This window comes from Notothenia rossii (assembly GCF_949606895.1).
Source record: "Notothenia rossii genome assembly, chromosome: 2".
Classification (NCBI taxonomy): domain Eukaryota; kingdom Metazoa; phylum Chordata; class Actinopteri; order Perciformes; family Nototheniidae; genus Notothenia; species Notothenia rossii.
In genome coordinates this window covers 10,388,604-10,412,194 of record NC_136904.1, presented here as the reverse complement: position 1 = coordinate 10,412,194, position 23,591 = coordinate 10,388,604, and the positions used below count along the sequence as shown (strand labels likewise).

At 39.3% G+C, this 23,591-nt stretch overlaps 2 protein-coding genes across 11 annotated transcripts in view; one reads left to right on the top strand and one right to left on the bottom strand.

Moving 5' to 3' along the window:
- LOC307027590 (lysyl oxidase homolog 1-like) overlaps positions 1-23,591 on the bottom strand; it is a 238,128-nt gene that overhangs the window by 36,253 nt on the left and 178,284 nt on the right. For 4 of the 9 annotated variants that reach the window (XM_079662516.1, XM_079662515.1, XM_079662519.1 and 1 more), the window contains one exon: positions 6,870-6,919. The exons of the other annotated variants lie outside the window; for them this stretch is intronic. In XM_079662516.1, coding sequence (XP_079518642.1) covers positions 6,870-6,919 — 50 coding nt within the window. The remainder of the gene's footprint in view (positions 1-6,869; positions 6,920-23,591) is intronic. 9 annotated transcript variants of the gene reach the window in all.
- On the top strand, positions 12,720-22,809 carry LOC307028631 (uncharacterized protein). Of its 2 annotated transcripts, none has more exons than XM_079663828.1 (8): positions 12,720-12,971; positions 13,403-13,463; positions 15,022-15,088; positions 15,330-15,403; positions 18,753-19,782; positions 20,638-20,790; positions 20,982-21,071; positions 21,736-22,809. In XM_079663828.1, the coding sequence occupies exons 5-8, from the start codon at positions 18,769-18,771 to the stop codon at positions 22,042-22,044; spliced, it is 1,566 nt and encodes a 521-aa protein (XP_079519954.1). In that variant the 5' UTR covers positions 12,720-12,971; positions 13,403-13,463; positions 15,022-15,088; positions 15,330-15,403; positions 18,753-18,768; the 3' UTR covers positions 22,045-22,809. The 2 variants fall into 2 exon arrangements, with proteins under 2 accessions (XP_079519954.1, XP_079519953.1); XM_079663827.1 differs by having other exon boundaries at positions 12,721-12,971; positions 15,330-18,049.

Sequence of the window (23,591 nt, the reverse complement as noted above, 5' to 3'; positions counted from 1 at the left end):
GATTGCTTGGTAAGGTTACATGAACATCAGGGACAAAAAACATGGCTGTAAGGTAATAAATGTTCCAGAGACCCCCCTGATGAAAGCGGGTTAATTAATCTGTAATTGTGTGTTAAATAAAAAAATAATTTATATTAAAACAAAAAATCAAACAGTGCTTGTTTTTATTATTTAGCTTAAAAGTCCCAATCCAATTGACCAACCATGTCAAGGACATACAAGTGGGAATGCACAGCAAAAGACAACAAGTGTCTGCATAAAGCATCCACCTGTTCTGAAGAACCTCTCAGAAGTCAGAGTCTGTCTGATGTTGCATCCAGACTCCTGTTTTGAGTGATTTTGATTTTCTCTGTGAGCCTGGCTTATCCCGCTCACCATCCAGTTGCAACTAGACAATGTAGAGCTTTGTCACCTGCCCCTTACCAGTTAGTGAGCCGTCTGTTGGTTACGCACGATTGCCCTTGACTGCATTAAGAACGCACTAGTCCTGATTACACACCATAAAATATTCTCATTTTGATGTGCTTTAGCAGAAGGAGAAAGCACAAAGGCTTGTCTGTTCACTTCATTTTACATTTATAAGATGCCGTTTTAAGTAACCCTCTTATGCAGTGTGATGTACGCCTGGCTAAAAGTAACATGTTTTTCCTTTTTAAGTAATTCTTTTTTTCACAGCATGTTTTAGTGAAAATGGAGGCCCTTGAATGATGTAGTAATTTTCATCCCAAATCATAGGTGTGCTTCTATCCAACTGTTTTACTGTGAACCACTTCAAAAGAAAGATAAAGACACTCTCTACATTCTCTCCGTCTCTATGTATATTCATCGAGTCCTGGGGCTCCAAAGAACTATTTTTTTTAATTTAGTTTGAATCTAGTCAACTTCAAAATGCACCTGAATGACAGTATTTACCTTATTCGCTTAAGAAACTGGAATTCTAGGTATTTGGGCTAACTAAAGCCCCTTATCGAACAAAGAGCAATTTTAGTGCATGCAGTTTAGTTTTATTTATAAAAGTCTGTTTTTATTATTTAGTCTATTATTTGCAATATGGCCTGAGCTGACATCTAGAAAAAACAACATGACTATTCATACCAGCAGTGAATTTTAAAAGAAAAAACACACTGTTATGGACACAGTACGCATAAATAGGAAAAATATATTTGAATCCAGGTTTGTCACACTTTTAACTTGACTAATGAACAGACTGTATTTGTTAAACCCTCGTAGTCAGTCTTTATATCAGCTGCTGAATTAATAATCCTATGATTGGTTATGTTTCAGTCATAAGAGATATATAAGTTTGAAGTCCTAGTAAAGTTATACAAAAAACTATCCAGTTAATTATTTATAATTATTTAAACTCACATCAGATTAAATATGGAGACAGTTCACTCAAAACTTGCTGTACATAGACATATGTTAAAAGTAATAGAAATATTCATTTTGAATCCCTGACAAGATGCACTGTAATAACGTGGTATGTATAATCGATTGTATGGTATCTATTTTTCATCATGGATCTATAAAACATCCACACATTATACCAACCATAAAATATTTAAAAAGTTGCCCGAAGTGTAATAAATGCAACCACCTCCGAAACATATAAAACTGATCTAAATCCCATGTAGCAGGGGATGTTTTGAATGCACTCTGTATGCAGTGAAACACTGCACACACATTGCAATGATCACCTCTTGCCTCAGGGATGTTTCCACTTACTGTATGTGCTCAGACTTACAGTGTGTGTGTGTGTGTGTGTGTGTGTGTGTGTGTGTGTGTGTGTGTGTGTGTGTGTGTGTGTGTGTGTGTGTGTCTTGCTGTATCAAGCAGCAAACAGTATTTCTACGTGCCTTGAGGTGTATTCAGACTAAACAAATTGCAAATGTTTGTCCTGATTAATTTGTGTGTATTTGGCTGCTGTGTGTCCTTGCTAACAACTAATCATTTCGACCAGACTTTTTGTATCCATATGTGCAAGTTGAAATTCAGTTATGGAAGTTGATAATTTGTTTGCATGCAGGCATTTTTAAACTTAACTAGATGCAATAAAGTGCGTTATTTTTACAGAAGACATTTTGATGTGTAATTATAGTGTCACGGCTTATTGAGACACTTGAATTGAACGTAGTCATCGTTAAGGTTATTGGTAACACCTGTGCCTTTCTCTCTATCCACCACCAAAATGTCCGCACTGAAAAAGGGAGATTAAAATCTTTCCCTTAAATGTATATTAATTCAAACCACTTCTAAATGAGACATTGCAGTCTTTTTGGCCCATCAGTGCTCGCTTGTCTCTGTCAGCCGAGGTGGATGCCCCTTATTTGACCCTCCTGAGCTTCACCTATGTTTCGCCTTTAAAAAAGTCTGACTTTCTTGATCTGATGTGGCAAAAAAAAACACTTATTGGTCACTGTATGACAGTAGGAAGGTTCTAGCAAGCCGTAATGACTGCTCTCTTCAATCAGTCATATTGTATTGGTTGTACAACCATCACAAATCAATTTGTCATCGTCATCACCCTGAAACCTACACTGGACATTCAGGATGACTGGTCATGCATCAGTTACTAAGTGAAGCCATCAGCCTGAATGACCTGAATACAGCCATTAGGGTAATATGATAAATAGGACACAGATTAAGAAACACAATTTCCCTCTTTTACTATGACTGGAGGTCTCATTTGGAGATATGGCTAATCTTTACACGGCTCTCCATCTCCATCATGGTGCCTCTTCTGAAGCCCAGTGAGACAGTTTCTCTCCTCCTCCAATGACATCCCCATTAGAGCAATCCTGCTGATAAATGCGAGGCAGATCACAAAAAGGGTGGTTTCATTTCAACACGCTGCTTAGGCTGCACTCCAAGAAAGGCCAAGCTTCTGTTCCCCGCCCTTTAAATTACACCCTGTTTCTTCACACAGTCAACCAATACCCGCTGACTATGAATAATGCAGCAGCGTAATCAGGGCCCCTCAATGGATGCACAGAGCATGGAAGAGACTGATAGATATGGCACCGTTTTGGCTACCGCATACAGTACGCTTAAAACATAATCTAAACACCATTGTAAACCATCTTGAGTGCAGCTCAGCTGCTAAGTATTGATGAGGACACTTATAGACTTCCCTCAGATCGATAGCATACAGTTTTCTGGCTTTGAATGATCTACTGTACTACACAGCAGGATGCAGATTTTCAAGAACATAGCCGAGCTTTTAATGTACACTAAATCTAAACCTCACCATGACTACTGGAAGTTACAGCGCTGAAGAGAAGGTTTTGTTATCATTGGGGTGTGATCAATCAGGAGCATTCAAGGGTTGCCAATGTCCCGTCGGAGGTCTCCATACAGTGGAGATCAATCTTTGACAAAGTCCAAGCTCCTGCCAGTGGCAGTGGGACAGTCTCTTATCAGTTCAACTAGCACTTTAATTATAACAGTTGCAAGGTTTGGATCCAAGATAGTGGCAGAAACAAGAAAGTGCTTTTACACAGAAACAGTGATTCTCTCAGGTTCTTTGAGTAAAGCCGCTGATACCTGATGTGTCCAAATGATCTGGCTGTGTAGCATATTCCATATATTGTCAACTTGGAAATTAAGGACTATTTTTGCATATGTCTCTATGCCAATGCCCTTCAATTGTTAATTTTAAATTGGACGTGTGTGTAATGGGTTTGTGTTCGGCTTTTAATGATGCCTATATGCTGTTTTCTGTGCTCTTTTAGGTTTTCTGCAGATGAATATTAGCCTGGTTTAATCTGGCACTTTCATATGATGGTGCCAGTGCTCATGGCAATTATGCAATTGCCCCTTCTTAGATACATGAAAATAAACATCAGCAATGTGTAAACACTTTGTTGTAGAATAAAAAGGGTAAGGAATGGTCAAATCCCCCACTGCTTAAATAACAACAAACATGTCAACATCTAAGGCTGGTCAGCACAGATAACAATACCTTTTCTGACCAAACTTTGTGAAGTAGTACAGAAACAAACAAAAGCCATGTTGCATACTTTGTTTTTTTTGATGGAATAGTAGCAGGCAAGCTGCATTCAGCCCCAACAACCTCGACCAATAAGTGAGGGCAGCTTCTTTGTTGCCTTAGAGACACAATCTTATGTGAAATGTAAACGCTTAGAGCGCACATGAATAACTGAAAGCATCTCAGACAAGCATTTCTATTAACTCAAGGATATTCCAATCTAATTTTTGGACGTTGGAAAATAAGGACACAAATTAGCCGTCTTTTTAAATAAATGAAACCATGCATTAGATCATCTGATTAAGGGACATTGACCCTGAGTTTATAACACCAGCATAATTAAAACATATATTAAAACACACAAGACAAATAACTGTGGGATGCTGTGTCTGGAAAATTAGTGACGTCATTCCAATAAGTCTGACTGAGAGAAGTTCAGTTGACTCTGCTGACATTTTCAAATTCATTGTTGTGGGGGAATGGCTCTCCAGCCAGCCCAGATGTTGTTTAGCTGGCCAGTGTTCCCAGCAGTCAGCATTTGCTTCTAACCCTGAGGAAATCATGAGAGCTCAGTGTAGCTCAAAGTGAGGAATTATTAGGTTAGCCTGGACTTTTTAGTCACCAAGGAAACTCAGCCGTGCAGGCACTGAGACCAACCAGCATAATGATGTGTTCTCTCTCTCTCCTGTGTCACTGAACAATGGAGATGTTCCGGTTTTTACCTTTTTATTTTTTTAAATGTACGCAGTCACTGGAGCGGGGAAATACACTTTATATCACATTACATGTATTGGAATAGTGACCGGTACACGGAGAGCCTGCATTATGAGAAATATATATAATTGATTACCATAAGTGTATATTTCCTTTTTCAATATTTTGCAATATTCCTTCTTTAACATTCAGCTATTGCTGTAATAGTATTAGATGACATGACGTACAAGGAAGACATTGCAAACTAGGATTTCTTCTTCCAATGACAGCGTTTCATCATTCACTGCTCGCTACTGTTTTTTCCAATGTAACGCACTGGGCGCACTTGGTAAAACTTTAACGTTCCATGTGAGAAAAAAACAGATCACATCCTCAACCCAGAGCGTGATTCCCTGCAGTGGTGAGATTACAACTCCGATAATAGACCCCCGTACCCGCCTCATACACACAAATACACAGAGCATGGGACCACAATGCAATTTCCATGCAAATTTTTAGCACACTTACAAAAAGATTTCCATATTCAGTGCGATTGTGACTCAAACTCTCTGTTTATTCTGCTTAACCTTTTGATTTATTTATACCTTTTCTTTCACCCCTTCGCCCCATCTCTCCGTCTCATTCTCATCTCTTGGCTTAATGCAGGTTTTGTGCATTGACCAGAATGTACGGGCACGGCGCTGTTTCACCCTCCTGTTCTTGTCGCTTTATTTATTCATGTGACACATTGTCCTTTTGCCTCATCCAGCTCAGTGCTTCGCAGGGATACAGATGCTTTAGATAGCAGACACATTTGGGTTGCTCAAGCACTGATCGTATGCCAGCCACTCAGACAACACCATTAATCTCTCTTATCAGCATCTCAGTGGGTGCTCTGGCCCCAGAATGGTATGTTCTGCATTGGGCTACTATTACTCAACGGATGCTAAATAAACCACGTTGCTCCATCTGATTTAACCTCAGCACTGATGTACAGCCTTTAGCTGAAGAGGCGAAAAGGGCCATCGCTCTCCCAGTGGCATTGACCGCTTTGTTATTGTTAGTTCCTTCAAAGTGTTACTGGCCTCTTACACCAACGGCTTGACAATTTTGTAATTGCATTGTGTGATAAAAAGCTAATTAAGTTATGGAAGATCTGTTATCTGTTTTATTTTCCTTGGCGCTATCTTGGGGATGACCTTGATAAGATCAGTTGGAGGCGGCTGGCTTTCTTCACTGGTGCTCTGTGTTAATAGGGACAGTGATAACTACTGTGGATGGAGATGAGAAAGGGCTCCTTGATGACAGTAAGCTTAGCACAAGATACCGAGATACAGGCTCAGATAAAAGGCAGGGAGTGCCTGAGGGAATCACCCACCAGTAAAGTTCTGGTTCTTGAGATCCCATAAACAACTGATAAGACGTGGAAGCCTAATGAGTTGAATTATTTTACTGACACTTGGAAAATGCGGTTTGACTGCTGGCTTACGAAGCAAGACAATATGCTCACGCTTGCAAATTTGTACCATAAGCACGGGAAAATGACTCTTTTGGAACCCCTGGTGTTTTACAGCAGGCGTTGAAGACGTGGTTACACTGGGAGAAAGCATTAAGCAGAGACAACGCGGGGTAGACTGCTCTTCTACATGAAAGGGCTAAATGCAAAAAGCATCTAAACCAACTCCACTGGGGGGGGGGGGGGGCACACACACACACACACACACACACACACACACACACACACACACACACACACACACACACACACACACACACACACACACACACACACACACACACACACACACACACACACACACACACACACACACACACACACACACACACACACACACACACACACACACACACACTTATCTGTTTCATTCACACGGCATCATACAGTGTGGTGATTCACTGGGAACAGCACAAAGCTGATATCCCGTGATTGCGTATTACGATAGATTAGGATTGTGCTGTCTGTGCAGGAAATACATCTTAGTCTTGGATTTATTGCGCCTGGTGGCTTGTTTACGGCGTAAAGCATGGCTAGCTGCAGCAAGCGTAGCCCAAGAAATAACACATAATTTATTTCAGTTAGGGATGCCCTGCTAGACGTAAATGGCACAGGAATAGCACTATAGCTTTTTCAGCCAGTCTCACACACATACGGGACCCTGTACTCCACCTGAGGCTGGAGGCGAGGGAGACCTTTCCAGGAACAGCCCTTTCTTCCATCTAGAAAGTCAAATACATATAAGTTATATGCATCATTCATCATGATGTGGTTGATCAAATGAACCCCCACTCGTTAAAACATGTGGCCATCAATGTTTAAAATCTGATATTGCTACATTTAAATAAACACCTCTTTCTTACACTTGACAAGAGTAGACGATTTGGCTTTTTATTTTCATCCTTTGGTTGTGGTAAAAATGTATCCAGGGGAAAATGTGACAGTGCTCTCACCATGCATTACCTAAATGAACTGTTATCCTCAGTGCACGCTCAGACCTTGTTTGGTATTAAATAATTCAGGACATTCTCTGTTGCAAACTTCCACTGCATGCACATCACGTCTGGGCTTGCTGTCTCCCCTGTGTTTCAGAGGCCTAATATATTACATCGACCCATGATGCAGTGGAGACTGTTGCACAAACTCTTCACCTGCCCAAGGGTGTGGTTGTGTGGATGTTGGGAAACTAATATATAGTTGTACATCATTATCTGCACTATTCTAGTATACCTTTCTAGTTTTATAGAAAGCAGCAAATGATAAAGACAGTGACGCGATTCAAAGGACATCATGTGATACTGACGTAAAGGGAGGTAGTGGAATGTTCTGTCAGTGAATGCAAGTGGGGCATTTCTTCAAGCTTTTTAAGTATTGTTGTCTTCATGCAGCAGGAGGTTAGGACTCTTACAAAGCCTCCATCAGCAGGACTTGTCTTCAACAAATTCACTTCGTACATTTAACTGTCAAACAGGCTAATTACTTCTTTGGCGTGTGGCCTTCCCACTACACAGAGAGAAAAACGAAGCTGTGTTATCACTGCTACAGGATGACCTGCTGACAGACAGAGTCAGAGACCCTGCTGGGAACGGTGTATTGATCAGATGGGGTAGAAACCCATCACAGTGCAAATTGACTGTTTACATGGGAGTAGACCTGGGGGGGGGGTCAATTAAAAATGTAAAACTTGTAACTAACTGAGGTGAGACAAAAAAGAAAAAAAGCATCTGCTAGATGTAAGTAAGAATGTAAAAGTAAAACAACTGGGAATTGCTTGCATTGCAGAAAAATACTATTACTAACAATCTGCAAATATCCTACCATTTCTTAATTTCAGGTAATACTCTTCGGGAGAACGATATTGGATTTTCCTATTTTTGAGTATTGAATGTACAGAGCTGCATATTAACGCCTCATGGAAAATGTCCCCTTTAATGACTTCCCAAAGCACCCTGGCATTTGTACTTGACAAACAGGCTCATTATTGGATGACTTAATGAAAGCCTTCCATTCAAAATGGATTTCTGTCAAAGACAAATGATGTACATGTGGCACCAAGAAATTAGAAGTCTGGAAAGGCAAAGCCTGGCTCTGTCAGCACCCACTCAATTGGACAAGTTCCCGCATCCAGAAGGGGGGTAATGAGCCCAGATCACCACAATTATTGTAATTATAACAATGTTTTGATCAATTAGTCCTTCATATTAGACTGGTTTGAATGTGATATATTTCACACTCCTTTTTGATTGTAGAAAACCAAAAATCTGAGTTAAACACAACAGATTATTGACTGCTTCTAAATACACCGATTCCATTTTAACTGTAACTTAGAAAGGACTAAATAAAGTGAAATATCAGCATTTTAATGTATGAGAAAAACCTTTCTGAAACATTTGTGAAGGAAACAGTAATGCTTTTGTTTATTTGGTAATATCACGGAATGGCACTGAACTGGTTAATGTAATCCCCATTATTCTGCAGTAAGTGGCATATGATCTGAAGTGACATTTACCCTGATTCATATTTATTTTAGATAAGGAGGCATCTTGTGTTGCAGATTCTAAGTCGATGAAATTATTTTAAAATTATTTACAATCAAAACGAAAAACCCAGCACAGACAAAATACAGAACGTGTCATAGCTTATGAAGTAAACCGGCGTAATTTGCCCCTTGCTGTTTGCTAGGAAAGGTACCGGAGCCAGCAGAAACTGACCTTGACCCTGAAATTTAACTCAACTTTAAATACATTTTCAATTTCAAACGAGCCAGTTCTGAGGAGTGCTTCGTCAGTGTCTCCATTACTGGTTTGTATCATTTCCACTTAATATCTTTGTGCTTGAAAGCATTCTCTTCATTCATACCTTGACATCAAGACAGAATATATATGTTCTATTTACACATGACAATAAGTATTACAGTCAGCCTATTAATTACAGATTATACAAACAAAGAACAAAACCCTCTTTTTTGCCTTCACCAGGTCAACCACAAAAAGCGATAACGAAAGTGATTCCTCATGCAATGACAGCCCACTCATCCAAAGCAGCCTAAAATAAGCTGCGGCTTAATTCAAAATAAAATACAACAACCACCACAACAATTCTTGTGTTAGACGAAGAGGAGGATCTCATACAATGTAGTTTCCACACGTTGCCAAATACTGTAGGATGCAGGATTATTTTGCCCCACATCCTTTTAGCCCTGTTTTCAGTCTCTAGCAGATTCTGAAAGAAACATATACGGCTCTTTAGCATTAGCTGCTGGTTGCTCCACTGTCGTCCCCAGCTTGCTATCTTTGTTTGTTAAAGGGAAACTGCTGTCATTATTCTCAATGGGAAAACATGACAAGAGAACACTTTTAAACATATTGATTATATACAATTTAAATAGGTCTACATGGTAGCTGTTTACAACACGGCAGCAGATTACAAAAATGAGTTTATACACAAATATGCAATGTGGCTCAGGGCTCATTTAATTTAAAAAGTATAGCTTCTGCTAATCCTCAGTAAATAATGTGAGAGTTTAATTTGTTTTACTGTTAACAATTTTCTTGTGTTGATAATGCTATAAAGAATTGCCATAAGCTCAGGTTTTATGGCAATAAACTTAACATTTGGGTACTTTCTAAATTAGCTTCTATTTTTCTTCTATTTAAGGAATGCCCTCTTACATGTACATGTACTTGTTGGTCCTTACCAGGCAATAACACACTCTTATATATTGCTGTAGCCCCAGGAAGAAAAAGGAAAAACTAATTTCTTTATGAATAAAATTGCTTTTATGCCTAGAAGGTGCCATATTTCTACTTTTCCTTAAATTATAGTTTAATATTTCAGTAGGCACTCCATCTTTGGAATATTAAAGGTTCCATTTCAATGAGACATGGTTTACATGTATCCACACTGATGTTTCTCTTGACAGGCGTGACGTAAATCACATGAGCATACATATTCTTTGCCTTTAGGCACACATGCCCGGATATTGTCCGAGAAAATCTGAATAAGTTACATGTGTGTTCCTAGGGCATCTACAATATGAATAATGTATTTGTGTAAGAATCTGGCAACTATGAAAGATATCTCTTTAATTATTTGTATTTCATTGTTATCTTGTTCGATTTCTGCTTCAGGCAAAATTACTCATTCACAACTGATGCGATCCATAGCTTCAAAGTGAAGGTCAGGCTGTAAAGGGGTGTCAAACTCAAATACACAGTGAGCCAAAATAAAAAAATGGAACATTAATTAATCAGTTGCATTCATTTCTTATGGCTCTATCTGCAGCTTCTCCGGAGTCATTTTCTATGATTACATTTTTCAACAGCTTCAAAAAAACAATTCCCCTCAAAGAACAAACCAGCATGCCCTGTTGTCTCAAGAAACAAAGTGCAGAAGGAAACATCCATGTAAACTCAGTGTGCTGCTCTGTGATGCTTGTTCAAGCCAGATACTTGACATCTCATCTTGGGTTCAAGGTCATCAATGTTTGGGGTCAGGCTCTGAGCTGAGGAGACCCTCAGGATTGAGTGAAGGTGTGCGTGCAATATACCGGAGGGCCAGATCTAATAGTAATTAGAAATGATCCTGCAGGACGAAATGAAATCCACCAAGGGCCTTGAGTTTGACACATGTGCCGTAAAGGAACATTCCAGCAGAGTGGGGTTTTCAATGCTTTGTATTCAATTGTTCTACATTGTTAAGTCATATGTCTCCTGAGACCTGTATGTCAAACAGCTATTTAGTAGATGCAATTGATCATGTTACCTCCATCACAAATTACAAACACTCTGCTGCCTTTAAGTTATCTTGAACTCCATCAACAAGCCATGTCATGTTTCAACTGTTCATGCCACAAACACTTGGAGGAAATAAAATGCAGAAGGGAATATATGCCATGCCCAAGTAATAATACAAAGTTAGAACATGTGAAGACACAAGTAAATCACATGGCCCATGAACAGCAGGAACAGGCTGTAAAAAAAGAGAGCGAGAGACACTTGGTGATACTCTGAATATTAACATTAACTTTTGCTTAATGTTAATATTCACAAGTGGACAGTTCTAATATACTGCAGTTCACACCTTCATTTAAACAACTGCATGTGTTTTGACATGTGTCTCGTGTGACCACTTTGATATACAATAACACTATATAAATGTTTTGTTTTTTGGTGTGTTGTGTGCTACGTGTACACATTTCAGTTGTAACTTGAATACTATTATGAACTATACAATAGTCTATCGCAGAAACAGATTACCTTTTTACAGCCATATGTTTGGAGGTTCAATAAAACAATTGCATGTGCATTCCAGGTCTTAAGAGGTTCTCAAAGACAGCTGATTCAGTTAATCAACTTCAATGCTCTGTCAGGATACATTATGCTTTTGCTTTACGGATGTTAATGGCTTGTCGTGCAAAGAAACTTCACTTTACATTTTAAAACGAAAAAATGGAAGCTTTCTCATAAAACAATGTAATGTCATGATGCCAAAAGTACACTTCTAAAAATGTATTTTACATTGGTGTAGTAAGTTTGGCCTGATTTTAATTAGTGTGTCCAGTGAAATGGGATGGATGAATAATGTGTTATATCTTCACAAAGAGTTTTATCACAGAGTAAGTCGTTTGAACTCCTTGACGCATGCTCGGATATTTGTATATTTCTATGCAACTGTCTTATAATGGTCCTGGGAGTAATGTATTCTGTAAGTGTAAGCCAGGATAAAACAATAATTAAAGTGGACCTATCATGCTATATTTGAATAATATAGTGTAGGACCATACCTATATAAGGCATATTTATACCTTTTATTTTTCAAAATTCCAAACAGATCATGCATTTTAGCCATTCCTCATTTCGCTCAATTTAACACTGTCTTTGCATGGGCTGATTCTGTGAGAACAGCACCATCTACAGGCCTGGCATATGTACTACAGCGTCTCCAGCGCTTTGGAACGGCAATGTCCGTGGCTGTCTCCTCCTGATTGGTGGAGTTGGCCCTATAGCCGTAGCGCCACTTCTGTGACGTCAGAGAAGTGTTCAAATCTGGATCAGTCTGTATCAGATCCTTTGCAGCCCCTTTTTAAGAGATTTGGGTATGGAGGAAAATAGAGAGGGTTGTGTTTTCTGACACTTGGTGAGTTCCCTGGAACACCGGGGACACATATTCATGTATAAAAGACGTACACAAGTACATTTTGCATGATAGGTCACCTTTAAACAAGTTACAATAATTGTAAACATACTAATATATAAGAAAGAGTGTGGTATTGTCATACTGATATTCTGTACAAATTGTGAAGTCCACTGAGACAAATGTAACATTTGTGATATTGGGCTATATAAATAAACATTGATTGAAATATGTGCAATGTTTCCCTCTGCCGTGTTGTGGAGCATGAGATCAAAAGGTACATGCGGTAGAAATGTAGTGCAAAGTACCTCACACTTGTACTTAAGTACAGTACTTGAGTACAGTACACTGAAAAAAGGGGGACTGGCCATCTGTTGGATTTATCCAAGCCTATTGTGTGAATGTTATACAATTGCCTCATGTTCCGAAGCAAAATGTAATAGTATTGAGTAGAATCTACATTTTATGTGGAGAGAGTACATGAACTTGTTTAGGTCATGTTGGGATAAAATGAGTCAATCAAATAAATGTATCAATTCCACCGCAATATACCCCGCGAAATCGCGCAATGCATTTCTTTGTGGAAGAAGACAGCAGCAAGGAAGGCAGCTCTGTCCCGCCATTACCCAGCTTGGATCGGTAAGTATGGATGGTTGGAATACATTGGAATATTAGTTAATGCGTAACTATATGTAATATAATGCATTGAAAGTCACCAACATAAGTTAATGAACTGTCATGAAGTTATTTGCTCTCGTGCAGTTGAATTACCATGTGCTACGTTTCCTCTGTGAAAATGGCGGGTGGGGCCCGCCGCAAGGTGTTGGTTCGTAGTTACTTAATGCTATCTGTTAATTTAGCCATTGTTAGCTAACGTCGCATTAGGATTAACGTTAGCTTTCAAACGAAAGCTTTGGTCAACGAGCAGTACGAGTTTACATTACTGTCTTTTAATTAAGAGGCTGGGGCGCTCACTTTTTAACCAAGCCACGCTCCAAAGTTATGCTAAATTTTAGCAAGGGAAAAACGGCAATACTTTTTTAATGTCAATGCTGTTGTTGCTGCTGCAGATTGCTGCTGTAGATTGCCGTCAGACGACCGTAGTGCCTCTGCTGTGGCTCAAGTTCTGTGGTGAGTATGTATTTTATCTGTAAATAACAGGATTAGAAGTGTGGGTATCGTTTATCAGAATTATGATACCAGTAGGCTACCCTTAAAACCTGATTGGGGTATGTTAGAAATTAAAATCAATGTTTTAATGGGGAAATGTAGTTTAAACATGCCGTCAGTTTTAATGCTCTTTTATACTGAAAAACCAGAAATTCTTGTGCACAAGCAGTTAAGCTTTTATTCTGAAAATCCTTCATCTCCGGTTAGCATTTAGCATGTGGCTAATATACGATTTCCTAAAGAGGTGAATTTAGTAGCGAAATGATATGGAGTGGTGCAAACCGAAGCCTACTGATTTAACACTACAACTATAGATGTCGAGGTACTACCATGCTGAATATTAAATGAAGGTACAGTTTATTTGAATACATTATTGTTTACAGACGAGAGTAGCATGTGACAACATCCGGAATGACCGGAAACCAAACGAGCCGAGAAGTATTGTTTAGAGTATTGATTACAGCGTTTAGAATGTGTTAAATGAAAAGTGATGAAAGAGAATATGAGGAGAAACGGCGTGTTAAGCATATATTGAATGTGAAAAGAACCTATCCTCTGTTTAAATGCAATAACGGACATTGGAGACGAGGTGAGCCGGCTGGCGGGGAGGAGCCAGCAGAGGATATATAAACAGCACCGGAGGAGAGATCTATTCTCTTCTCTTCCCTATCGAGGAGAGCCAGATCACAGCTGTTTGTCTGACTGAACAATATCATGCTTGTGACCAACCCGCGCCTTTTTAAATTAAAGTACCCAATTGAACTTTCACAGAGACTCCATTTAGTCTCCTATTTTAAAGCTTCTCCCCTGGTCGGGAGAATAACGAACACAGTTAACAGGTACTAACGGGGCTAACGGCTACTTAAGGGCTAACGGCTTAGCATGGTTAGCAGTCCGGTGCATCAGCTTTAGGGCATATATGTTTGTGAGTCATTCTAGGTGATACAGACAGGCTATATGCTCTAGTTACCAGAAGCACATGGCTAATTATTATGCAGCACATGGTTAATTATTATGCAGACTGACATCATCTGACTTTCCCAGTGCCCCATGTAGCAGTGATTATTATGATAAGGATAGGTATCCTTTGACTTGAGAAGTCGATACTACTTGGTACCAGATTATTTCGGTAGGTACCCAGCCGTATATATACATGTACATTGAAGGGAGCAATGGTGTCATTTACATTTTCAGATGCAGACATGTATATTGGCTATTTGTTGATCTGCTATAAAAAAGATTGGCATCATCCCTCAAAATAACATAATCTGTTGACCTGTAGAGTCATAGCCGTGGGAAGTCATTTTACTTAGGGGGTGAGGCCAAAAGTGGGGAGAGATTTCAACAGTAACATGAACATAATAGTAACCATTAAAAAATGTACACCATTCACCAACAGGGGGTGCTGCAGCACCTCCAGAACCCCTACTTCCCGTATGTGTAGAGTATTTACAATTTCTGTCTATAGAAATACTGTTTTGCATTGTATAAGTGTTTTTTGTGTTGCTCTTTGTTGCAGCAGATTGAAACGCGAACTCTGTGCGTGTCTGGAGTCGGCGCTTTTACTGTGGGCTCAAATTGATGTGGTGAGAATACAATTGTATTTTGGTTTAACCCTGTCCCACTCGGTGTGATTGGCCATTGTGTGATGTGTCATACTTTTTGAAATGCTTTTTATAAACAGTTGTGTCACTACTGTTACTTAGACCTTCCCCATTTTATTATTGATTGATGTTTGTTATTTCATTTTGACAGCTTGTCTTACATTTTTGTCAGAATTTTCTCATTAGACATTAATCCTTCTTTGTTTCCATTTGTCTTTTGCAGTGAATGGTGCTGCAAGTTTGCCAGAATGTTGCTGTGAATGTGGCGTTGTAAGGCCTGCCCCTCAGTTTTACCAAGTAGGTCCCAAATATTAAAACATTATCGAGTGAAACATAGATATTATGGGAATAATAATCGTTTTCCTTGTGTATATGTAAGCTGCCCCTGCACTTTTAAAACGTGGAATGCGCTTTTAATTCATTTGAATAGATTTCATGTGACTAAAACCAGTCATCAATCCAAGAGCTGTATATTTAGGTGCCAGTTATGTCCTTGTAAGGATCTTGTCTCGGAAAGGTATTACTGGGCTCACATTAATGCACACCTTAACAAAAATGAGGTTGTAACTTGCATGTTTTTAGATTGCAACTTTCAAACAAATATCTACGGAACATTTAAATCCCACTGGAGCAGAAAACATACTTATTATTCAATTACAGATTTTAAACCAGAAATTGTGACATCAACCACCTTTGTTTCTCTGGAATCTGCGCAAAATACTTCAGATGATGAAATAGGTGAGGCATACTCTGATGCACAACCAGATTGCAGTGTTTATGCCCCGAATGACCTTCCAAATGTAATTGAACAAACTTTTGCAGCAGCTTTGTTAAAGTTGGAACATTTAACCCATGTACCAAGCACAGCAATCAATGATTTTTTGCTAGAGCTTCACAACTTAACTAGCTCTCTCTCGAGTTCCCACACTGATGGCGTTCTAGTTGATATTTTTCAGAAGCACAAACTCCAGGTTGACAGAGCTATCATAGAGGAAATAACCACTTCTCTGTGCACTGGGAATCCTATAAATAAAGCCATAGAGAAGGGTGGTCCTTTGAGTTCTACATATCAACGTAAGCAGTATTACAAGGCAAACTTTAATATTGTTGAACCAGTTGAATGTATTTTGGATGCTAAAGAGAAGAAAACCTTCCAGTATGTCCCCATTCTTGAATCTCTACAGGTGCTGTTGAATAGGAAAGATATTGTGGACAAGTTAGTTTGTAGTCACAAAACGCAAAGGGAAACAGAGACAGCAAAAGAAATTGTGTACAAGTGTTTCAGGGATGGTCTGCATTGTAAGCAAAACAGTTTATTGTCAGGTCAAGAGTTAAGGGTATCTATTGGTTTGTATGTTGATGACTTTGAGGTCTGTAACCCTCTTGGCACCTCCCGTAAAACCCACAAACTTTGTGCTGTGTACTGGGTGCTGAGTAACCTACCCCCAGGGTCTCATTCCTCTTTGTCCTCCATTTACTTAGCTATTTTGTGCAAAACAGACAATGTTAAGACCTATGGCTATGACAAGGTTTTAGAGCCACTTCTACGTGATCTCAGGTCTTTGGAAGTTGATGGAATTTTTGTCCCACAACTGGGAACATCGCTCAAAGGTACAGTTCAAACTATTGCTGCAGACAATTTAGGAGCTCATGGATTAGCGGGTTTTGTTGAGAATTTTTCAGGCACCTATTTTTGTCGTTTTTGTACTGCAACAGCTTCAGACATTGCATCAAATGAGGTTAGAGCAGGAACTTTCAGCCTCAGAACAAAAGAAATACATGACACTCATGTCAGAACAGCCCTAGATAGTGGCAGCAGCTGTTTTGGAGTTAAAAGAGCTTGTCCTTTGACTAAAGCGCTTTCTCATTTTAATGTCATCAGTGGCTACCCTCCTGACATTGCCCACGATCTCTTTGAAGGCATTGTGCCTGTTGAAATAGCACATTGTCTAACATTTCTAATCTCAAAGAAGTACATAACTTTGGAAGATATTAACAATTCCATTCTACATTTCCCATACAAGTGGACAGACAAAACAAATAAGCCTCATATTTTGCCACAAAATCTCTCACACAGGAAAACCATAGGTGGTAATGCCCATGAAAACTGGTGCTTGTTAAGATTGCTCCCATTTATAATTGGGCCTAAGATTCCTGAGCATGATCCAGCATGGCAGGTCTTGTTGGACCTAAAACAGATTGTTGAGCTTGTGGTTTCCCCAGTTCACAACGACGAGTCTATTGCATACCTTGAGAGCAAAATTTCAGACCATAGACAAAGGTATCAAGAGGTTTTTCCTAACAATAGACTGCGTCCCAAACACCACTACATAGAACATTACCCACAACTAATAAGGTTTTTTGGGCCTCTTGTGGGACTTTGGACTATGAGGTTTGAGGCAAAGCACAGTTTCTTTAAAAACATAATCAAACACACCAGTTGCTTTAAAAACGTGCCCCTATCTCTGGCTGTGAAACATCAGTTTATGATTGGCTACCACTTGTCGTCTCCAAGTATTGATAAACAAATGCTGGATGTCTCAGATGTATCTTCTGTCCCCTTAGATGTTTTGAAGGAGGAGCTAGTTCAAGCTTTTAAACAGAAAGATCCTGACATATCTGAAATACACCTTGCAAAAAATGTTTGGAGCAAGGGAATAAACTACAGGACAGGTATGGTAGTTGTCCATGGGTCGGAAGGTGGCTTGCCCGAATTTGGGGAAATCCATCAAATATGCATTTTGCATCAGAGAGTGTTTTTTGTCTTGAAACTGCTGTGTGGATGGTATAGTGAGCACTACAGAGCCTTTGAGGTGACTCCATCTCCGTCACGAGAACTTGCTCTTGTGGAAGTCTGTGAACTGGTCGATGAGTATCCCTTGGCCGCCTATCTGGTTGGATGTGTGCGGATGGTGACCTTGAAGAGATCAATCTGTGTCTGAGGTAAAGCAACAAATTAAACACTGCTTGGGCAGGTACAGACTAAAGTACAGAGAATAGGTACCGTTGGGTACTGGTATCGGTTCAAACACATATATATATATATATATAAACAATAGATGGCTCATGGGAGATTTTCCAGCGTAGCTCACCGGCCGCCATCTTGCTGCAGTCACCAGCTACTGTTGTAAGGTGAGTGATCTGCACAAAAATACTCTTAACTCGCTGAAATCTTGACTGATTTACAAACGGTTTGGTTTATTATAAACGTTATTAGCATGGCTATGATACAGGAGACAACAAGACATGTTGAAAAAAAAATCATAATTATAAGTATGCAGTACCATAACTACATCTTTGATGTTTATAACAAACCAACCCGTTTGAAAATTGAGCAAACTATGGTTATTTAAATAGTAAACCATAATGTTATGAATGAGCGAGCTGACTGCAGCAAGATGGCGGCCATGTTGCAACGTCGGTCTCCATTGGCCAGCAGCATGGGTGAGCCATCTATTGTTTATATCTATGGGTTCAAATGTGAACAGTACCCAACCCTATACATTGGTCCAATAACATTGTTATTGTTCTTCACAATGAACCCTTTTAAAAGATGACAAGCATTCACTCTTCTACCAAGCCCCATGTACTTGAAATAAAACTAATTCTAAACCTTTTATTGTTTATTTACTCTCTTTCCTAACAGACGGTGAAGAAAGACCATGATGACATCAGCTGTTCTCAGAGTAATCCTAGGGGCTGACAGCTGTCAGAGGGTGGTGATTTCTGCTGGCCTGCCTTCAACTGTGAATGAACTGGAGAATGAGATAAAGACTCAGTGTAATGTAAAGGAACCCTTTCGGCTGCAGTTCATGGACACGCTTTTTGGCGATGAATTTATGAACTTAACTTCCATGGGAGAAATACAAGACAAAGCTACAGTCAAGGTCATATACACATCATGCAGACCTCTCAATGCTGATGCAGATCAATGTGTGGACAGTTGCTCCTTTCCACCAACCAGTCATCCTGATGACACCACATCTTCTCTAGGCGACAGCACCGGGATTCTCACATCTCCAGAGTCCACTTCTTCACGGTCTTCATGGCCAGGTGTGTTCCATGTTCCCCGTTTTTCGTATGATGCAGAGATTAAGCTTGAAAAGGCCCACAGAGTTCTCAGAGAAGAAGGGACACTGTTGATCCCTGATTCAAAGCTCAAGTCTGATATACTAGAGGGGTTGATTCAGGAGGTAGTTAAGCACAAAGTCTACGCCACGGACAGGGAGTTTGACCAAGTTGCAGAGGCGCTCGTCATGAAGCATCCATGTTTACAAGAAAAAGGCTCAGCCTCTGGCTATGGGGGATGGAAGACTAGTCTCAAATACAAGTTGTCCAACTACCGCACACATCTCCGGAAAGTGGGATGTCCTGAAGTATGTGTAAATACTTTGAAACATAAACCAGAAGGGAAACGTTCTCCTGCTTTTAAAGTTAAGAAACCAAAGAGGGGTGAAGTGGCCTACTGCCCTGACTTTCCACTTGGAGAATGCGCCCAGTCCTTGGAGAAGATGAGGGTTGAACTCCTTTCAGATTACAAGAAGCGTAATAACAGAGAGACAGTTAAGGCTAAAATGGAGAAAACATTTGCATTGAGAAGACAAGAAGTCATTAGTGATGTTCCCATGACCAGTGATGTACAAGAGAGATGGCCAGCTCTCTTTGGTGTAATGGAGGTGAGTACAAAGATAATGGTGTAACTTTTTGTGCTGTAGATGGTATATGCAACTGTTAGAGTAAAGCTTGGCCCCATTACGATGTTGTTCAGAAGTAGGTGCAAATGAATGCTGGATGTTGAAAAGCTGATGCTTCACTGCATTGCTGGCTTAAATGTGTAAGAAGAAGGTGAAGTAGTAGGAATATTTGAAAAAGTGGGAACATGATTGAAGCAGATGAGTAGGGCTTGAGTTTAAGGATGTCCGTCATCCCGGGGGCCGAAAAAAATAGGATTGAGGAGGAGGAACATTTATTTAGCGAGGAATTTGGGCTTAGAGTTAAAAGGAAAAATACCGTGATAACGTCATAAATTAAAATGACTGCAAGTTTTGTTTAGCACAAGTTCTTATTAAACCTCCTTGAGAACAGAAACACACAGCACATACTGCTGGTGTCATGTCCCTACTGGTTTTCAGACTAACTGGTTTCCACATGTTGTGTTTACCGAACACAACAGTTGTGGTCTGCCTCTGTCATCAGATTCGTCACACATTCACAAACATATTATTGGCGATTTTTAGGTCCAAATCTCGTATCTACTGTGGCGAATATGATTGTATAAGTTAGCACTACATCAAAGCCGCCTAAAAAAATAAGTTTGTCTAAAATATATCAGATCGCGTCGAGCTGGATTACATCTCGGTAGAGCAAAATGCTTTCAGCATTCACACCCAATATTCCATAGCCGAAATCAAATGCTGAGCAAACATGCATAGTGCATACAGTTATGTGATTGGCAGCTGTAAGTTTAATGAAACAAATGTGTGTATGTCAGTGGGCCATGTTGTTAAAAAATGGTTTCATTTTTTTTTCAGGTTAACGCAGAGTTCAAGCGGATTACAACTATGGCTCTACAGTCAAGGTTCCTGTCACAGCTTGACCTACACTCCGCAAGTCTGCTGAGGGTGTTCTCGAAAAAATCGGGGCAGCAGGGCAAGAAGTTAAAAGACATGGCTGCCATGATGACGGTAATAACTTTTGAACTGTGTGTATATGTGTAGATATGTGTGTGTGTGTGTGTGTGTATATATATAATATTTCCTTTTTGGCATTAGGTCAGTCTAAAATCAATTACAATGGTAAATTATCCCAAAATGTGACCGCTCCATAGGTTCAATTTGATTAAAATGTCCCTATATTCTTTGTTTTAATCCTTAAGGAAGACATCGATGCTGACAGGGAGTGCCTCATTAAAGGACTCTGCATCTACCTCAATGAGGATCCTGAGGATCTGGTGAAGGAGTACATGGTGAGTGTGTGCTAAAGTAGTAGGCCACATACAAAAAAGAAGTTAGTTTGAACATGTTTTTAAGAAGAAAAATAGCCTCAGTTAAAAGAACCTCATTTGACCAGATATACCAGACCATATTACCAGACATGTTACTTAGCTGTCTTCCTGAAATTGATATTATAATTGGTTTTGTTAGAATTAACATGGTCTATCATGATTTGTGTTCTTCTGATTCCAGAAACACATTCAAATACTAATGCAATAGTCTTAAGGACAGCTCTATCCTCCTCAGGCTGCAGTATCTTCCACCTGTAGGGCTTATATTACATCACATAGGATGAATTATGAATCAGGAGTAGTACCTAATGCTTTGCTCATTAGTCTCCAGCATTTGGTGTCATTTCATTTCACCTGTTTATTCTCTCCAACCTTCTCCTCTTTTTAAAGTCGCTGATATATATATTACCAATAATAATTACCATTCACTCAATTTAATGTACAACCTACAATCTGATAGCCAGGCTGGTGAAACCCACAGGTGAAAACAAACCAGGTATTCTTCTTCGCAAGCATTGTGCTAATTAGTGTAGTGCCACAGTAGAGTCAAATAAGCAAATTGTGTCTTAATGAGGTCCGAGTAAAAAAAATCTTATCCTTAAAGAAATAATTTATCTTCCACCAGGACATGACTGAGGCCAACACACTACGTGAGGTAGAAGAAACAACAGTGGGGATCTATGTTGCCAGAGAGACTCCCAGCAGTGACTATTCTGATGTCGGAGTTATCCTCGAGGGTGTGGTGGTGCTTCAGGATCTGGAGAATGTGGCTCTTGCAGCTGTAATGCTGTTTGGACTCATGTATGCCCTAAACATGAATTACCCGTTGAAGCTCCGCAACACCTTAGAAGTTATTCAGAAGCTTATAATGGAGGTGGATGCATCTGACCTTTCAAGAAAGGCCCAAAACTTGAAGAGGAAAATGCACGAGTGAAGAGAGCTCACTGTCCATGTTCACTGTCCATGTTCACGGCTCGCTGTTCCTACACTGTTCTTGTAGTTGAGATGCAGAGTATACATTCCTGGACTGAGTGGTGTGGCTGGTTCTCCCACCATCGCAGTTATTGATGCCTTATAAAAAGCAGGGGATGCTTTATTTATATATATATATATATTGTTTTTTTGTTTACGTTGTTGTTGTTGTAACGAAATTGCTAAACGATATGTAAGGTCCTTTTTAATATTTGTACTTCTCAAATTGGAGATTAGTTTTGGAAAGACTTGAGTGATTATTTAATCACCAGGTTCTTGAATAAAGGTCTTGAAACAAAACTTTCTAATCGTTTTCAATGCAAAAAAAGTGGGTTATGTTTACTTTTAAAATCTGTTTCATATTTACATAAAATTATATTTATAAATATAATGTATAACAAAAAAAATTACAATTCTGAAAACATGTAATAGACATGGGAATATTAAAATAACAAATATTGCTAGAGTTATGTGATCAAATAGTGTTGGAATAAAAGGGATTGAATTGTGTTTGAATAAAGTGATCAACATGGGTTGGAGTAAAATGATGAAAGTGTTTAATTTACTTTATTGAAACACATTTCAATAACTTTGAATCAACACAAAGTAATTGCGTTGATTGGACATAAATCGTTTGTGTTGATTTAAAACAATTCTATAGGTTGCTGCCAAAGCAAATTATTTGTGTGCAACAAATGTCCACAATTGAATTGAGTAAATCCAATGTGTTCTTTTTTTCAGTGTACATGTACTCAGTTACGCTCCCCCGCAGGTGCTGATTGAACTTTGTATTAAATATTTTAAGAGGAAGCGCTTTTCTGCTTCATGGCACTAATTAAGCTTTGATAAAAAGTGGAACAATACTCAAACTTTGATTTGAGAATAATGTTCACTGTGATGGATTATCTATGTTAAACAGGCAAAACACTGCATAACTTTGAATAAGTTGTGGAGGGCAACTGATATTGAAAGAATGTGGGAGAGATAACACAGTCCTCCTTCTCCGGTCCTCTGGGAACAAATGCCTGATGTAGTAAATGGTTTTGAGGATGGAAAAAACATGTTTGGCATTAAATTGTGGGAACGTTTTGTCCATAAGGACGGGTGCTTGCCCCAGCAAATAGTGGCCAATCATTCATTTCAGTCACGTGTGTAGGCTGTGTTTTGTGTGTGAGGAGGTTGAATGCCCAACATGTCACGTACGGTATACTGATGACATTTGACATGTTTTGGCCATTGTATTGTGACCTAGCCTGAGTAGGCAGGTCATGAAAGTGCAAAGCTTGTAAAGCCTTCACGCAAAAATCATATTGTTGGCTACCGCCCGATTATAGACATGACCTCTACTGTGCCTCTCATCACGCGTTGGCTGTCAAGTTCTAAACAACTAACCAACATATCAATCATGTGCTGCTGGAAAAAGGTCTTTCTTTTGTCAAAATCAAATGATGAATTGCATTTAACTTGTACATTTGTTTAACCAAAGGACAAAAACAATTTTATTTCTGA

Excerpts from the sequence above, each read along its gene's own strand:
- LOC307028631 (XM_079663828.1), top strand. The coding sequence starts at position 18,769 with ATGATGACATCAGCTGTTCTCAGAGTAATCCTAGGGGCTGACAGCTGT. Across the intron at positions 20,791-20,981 it reads ACATGGCTGCCATGATGACG|GAAGACATCGATGCTGACAG; the intron begins GTAATAACTTTT and ends TTAATCCTTAAG. Across the intron at positions 21,072-21,735 it reads ATCTGGTGAAGGAGTACATG|GACATGACTGAGGCCAACAC; the intron begins GTGAGTGTGTGC and ends ATCTTCCACCAG.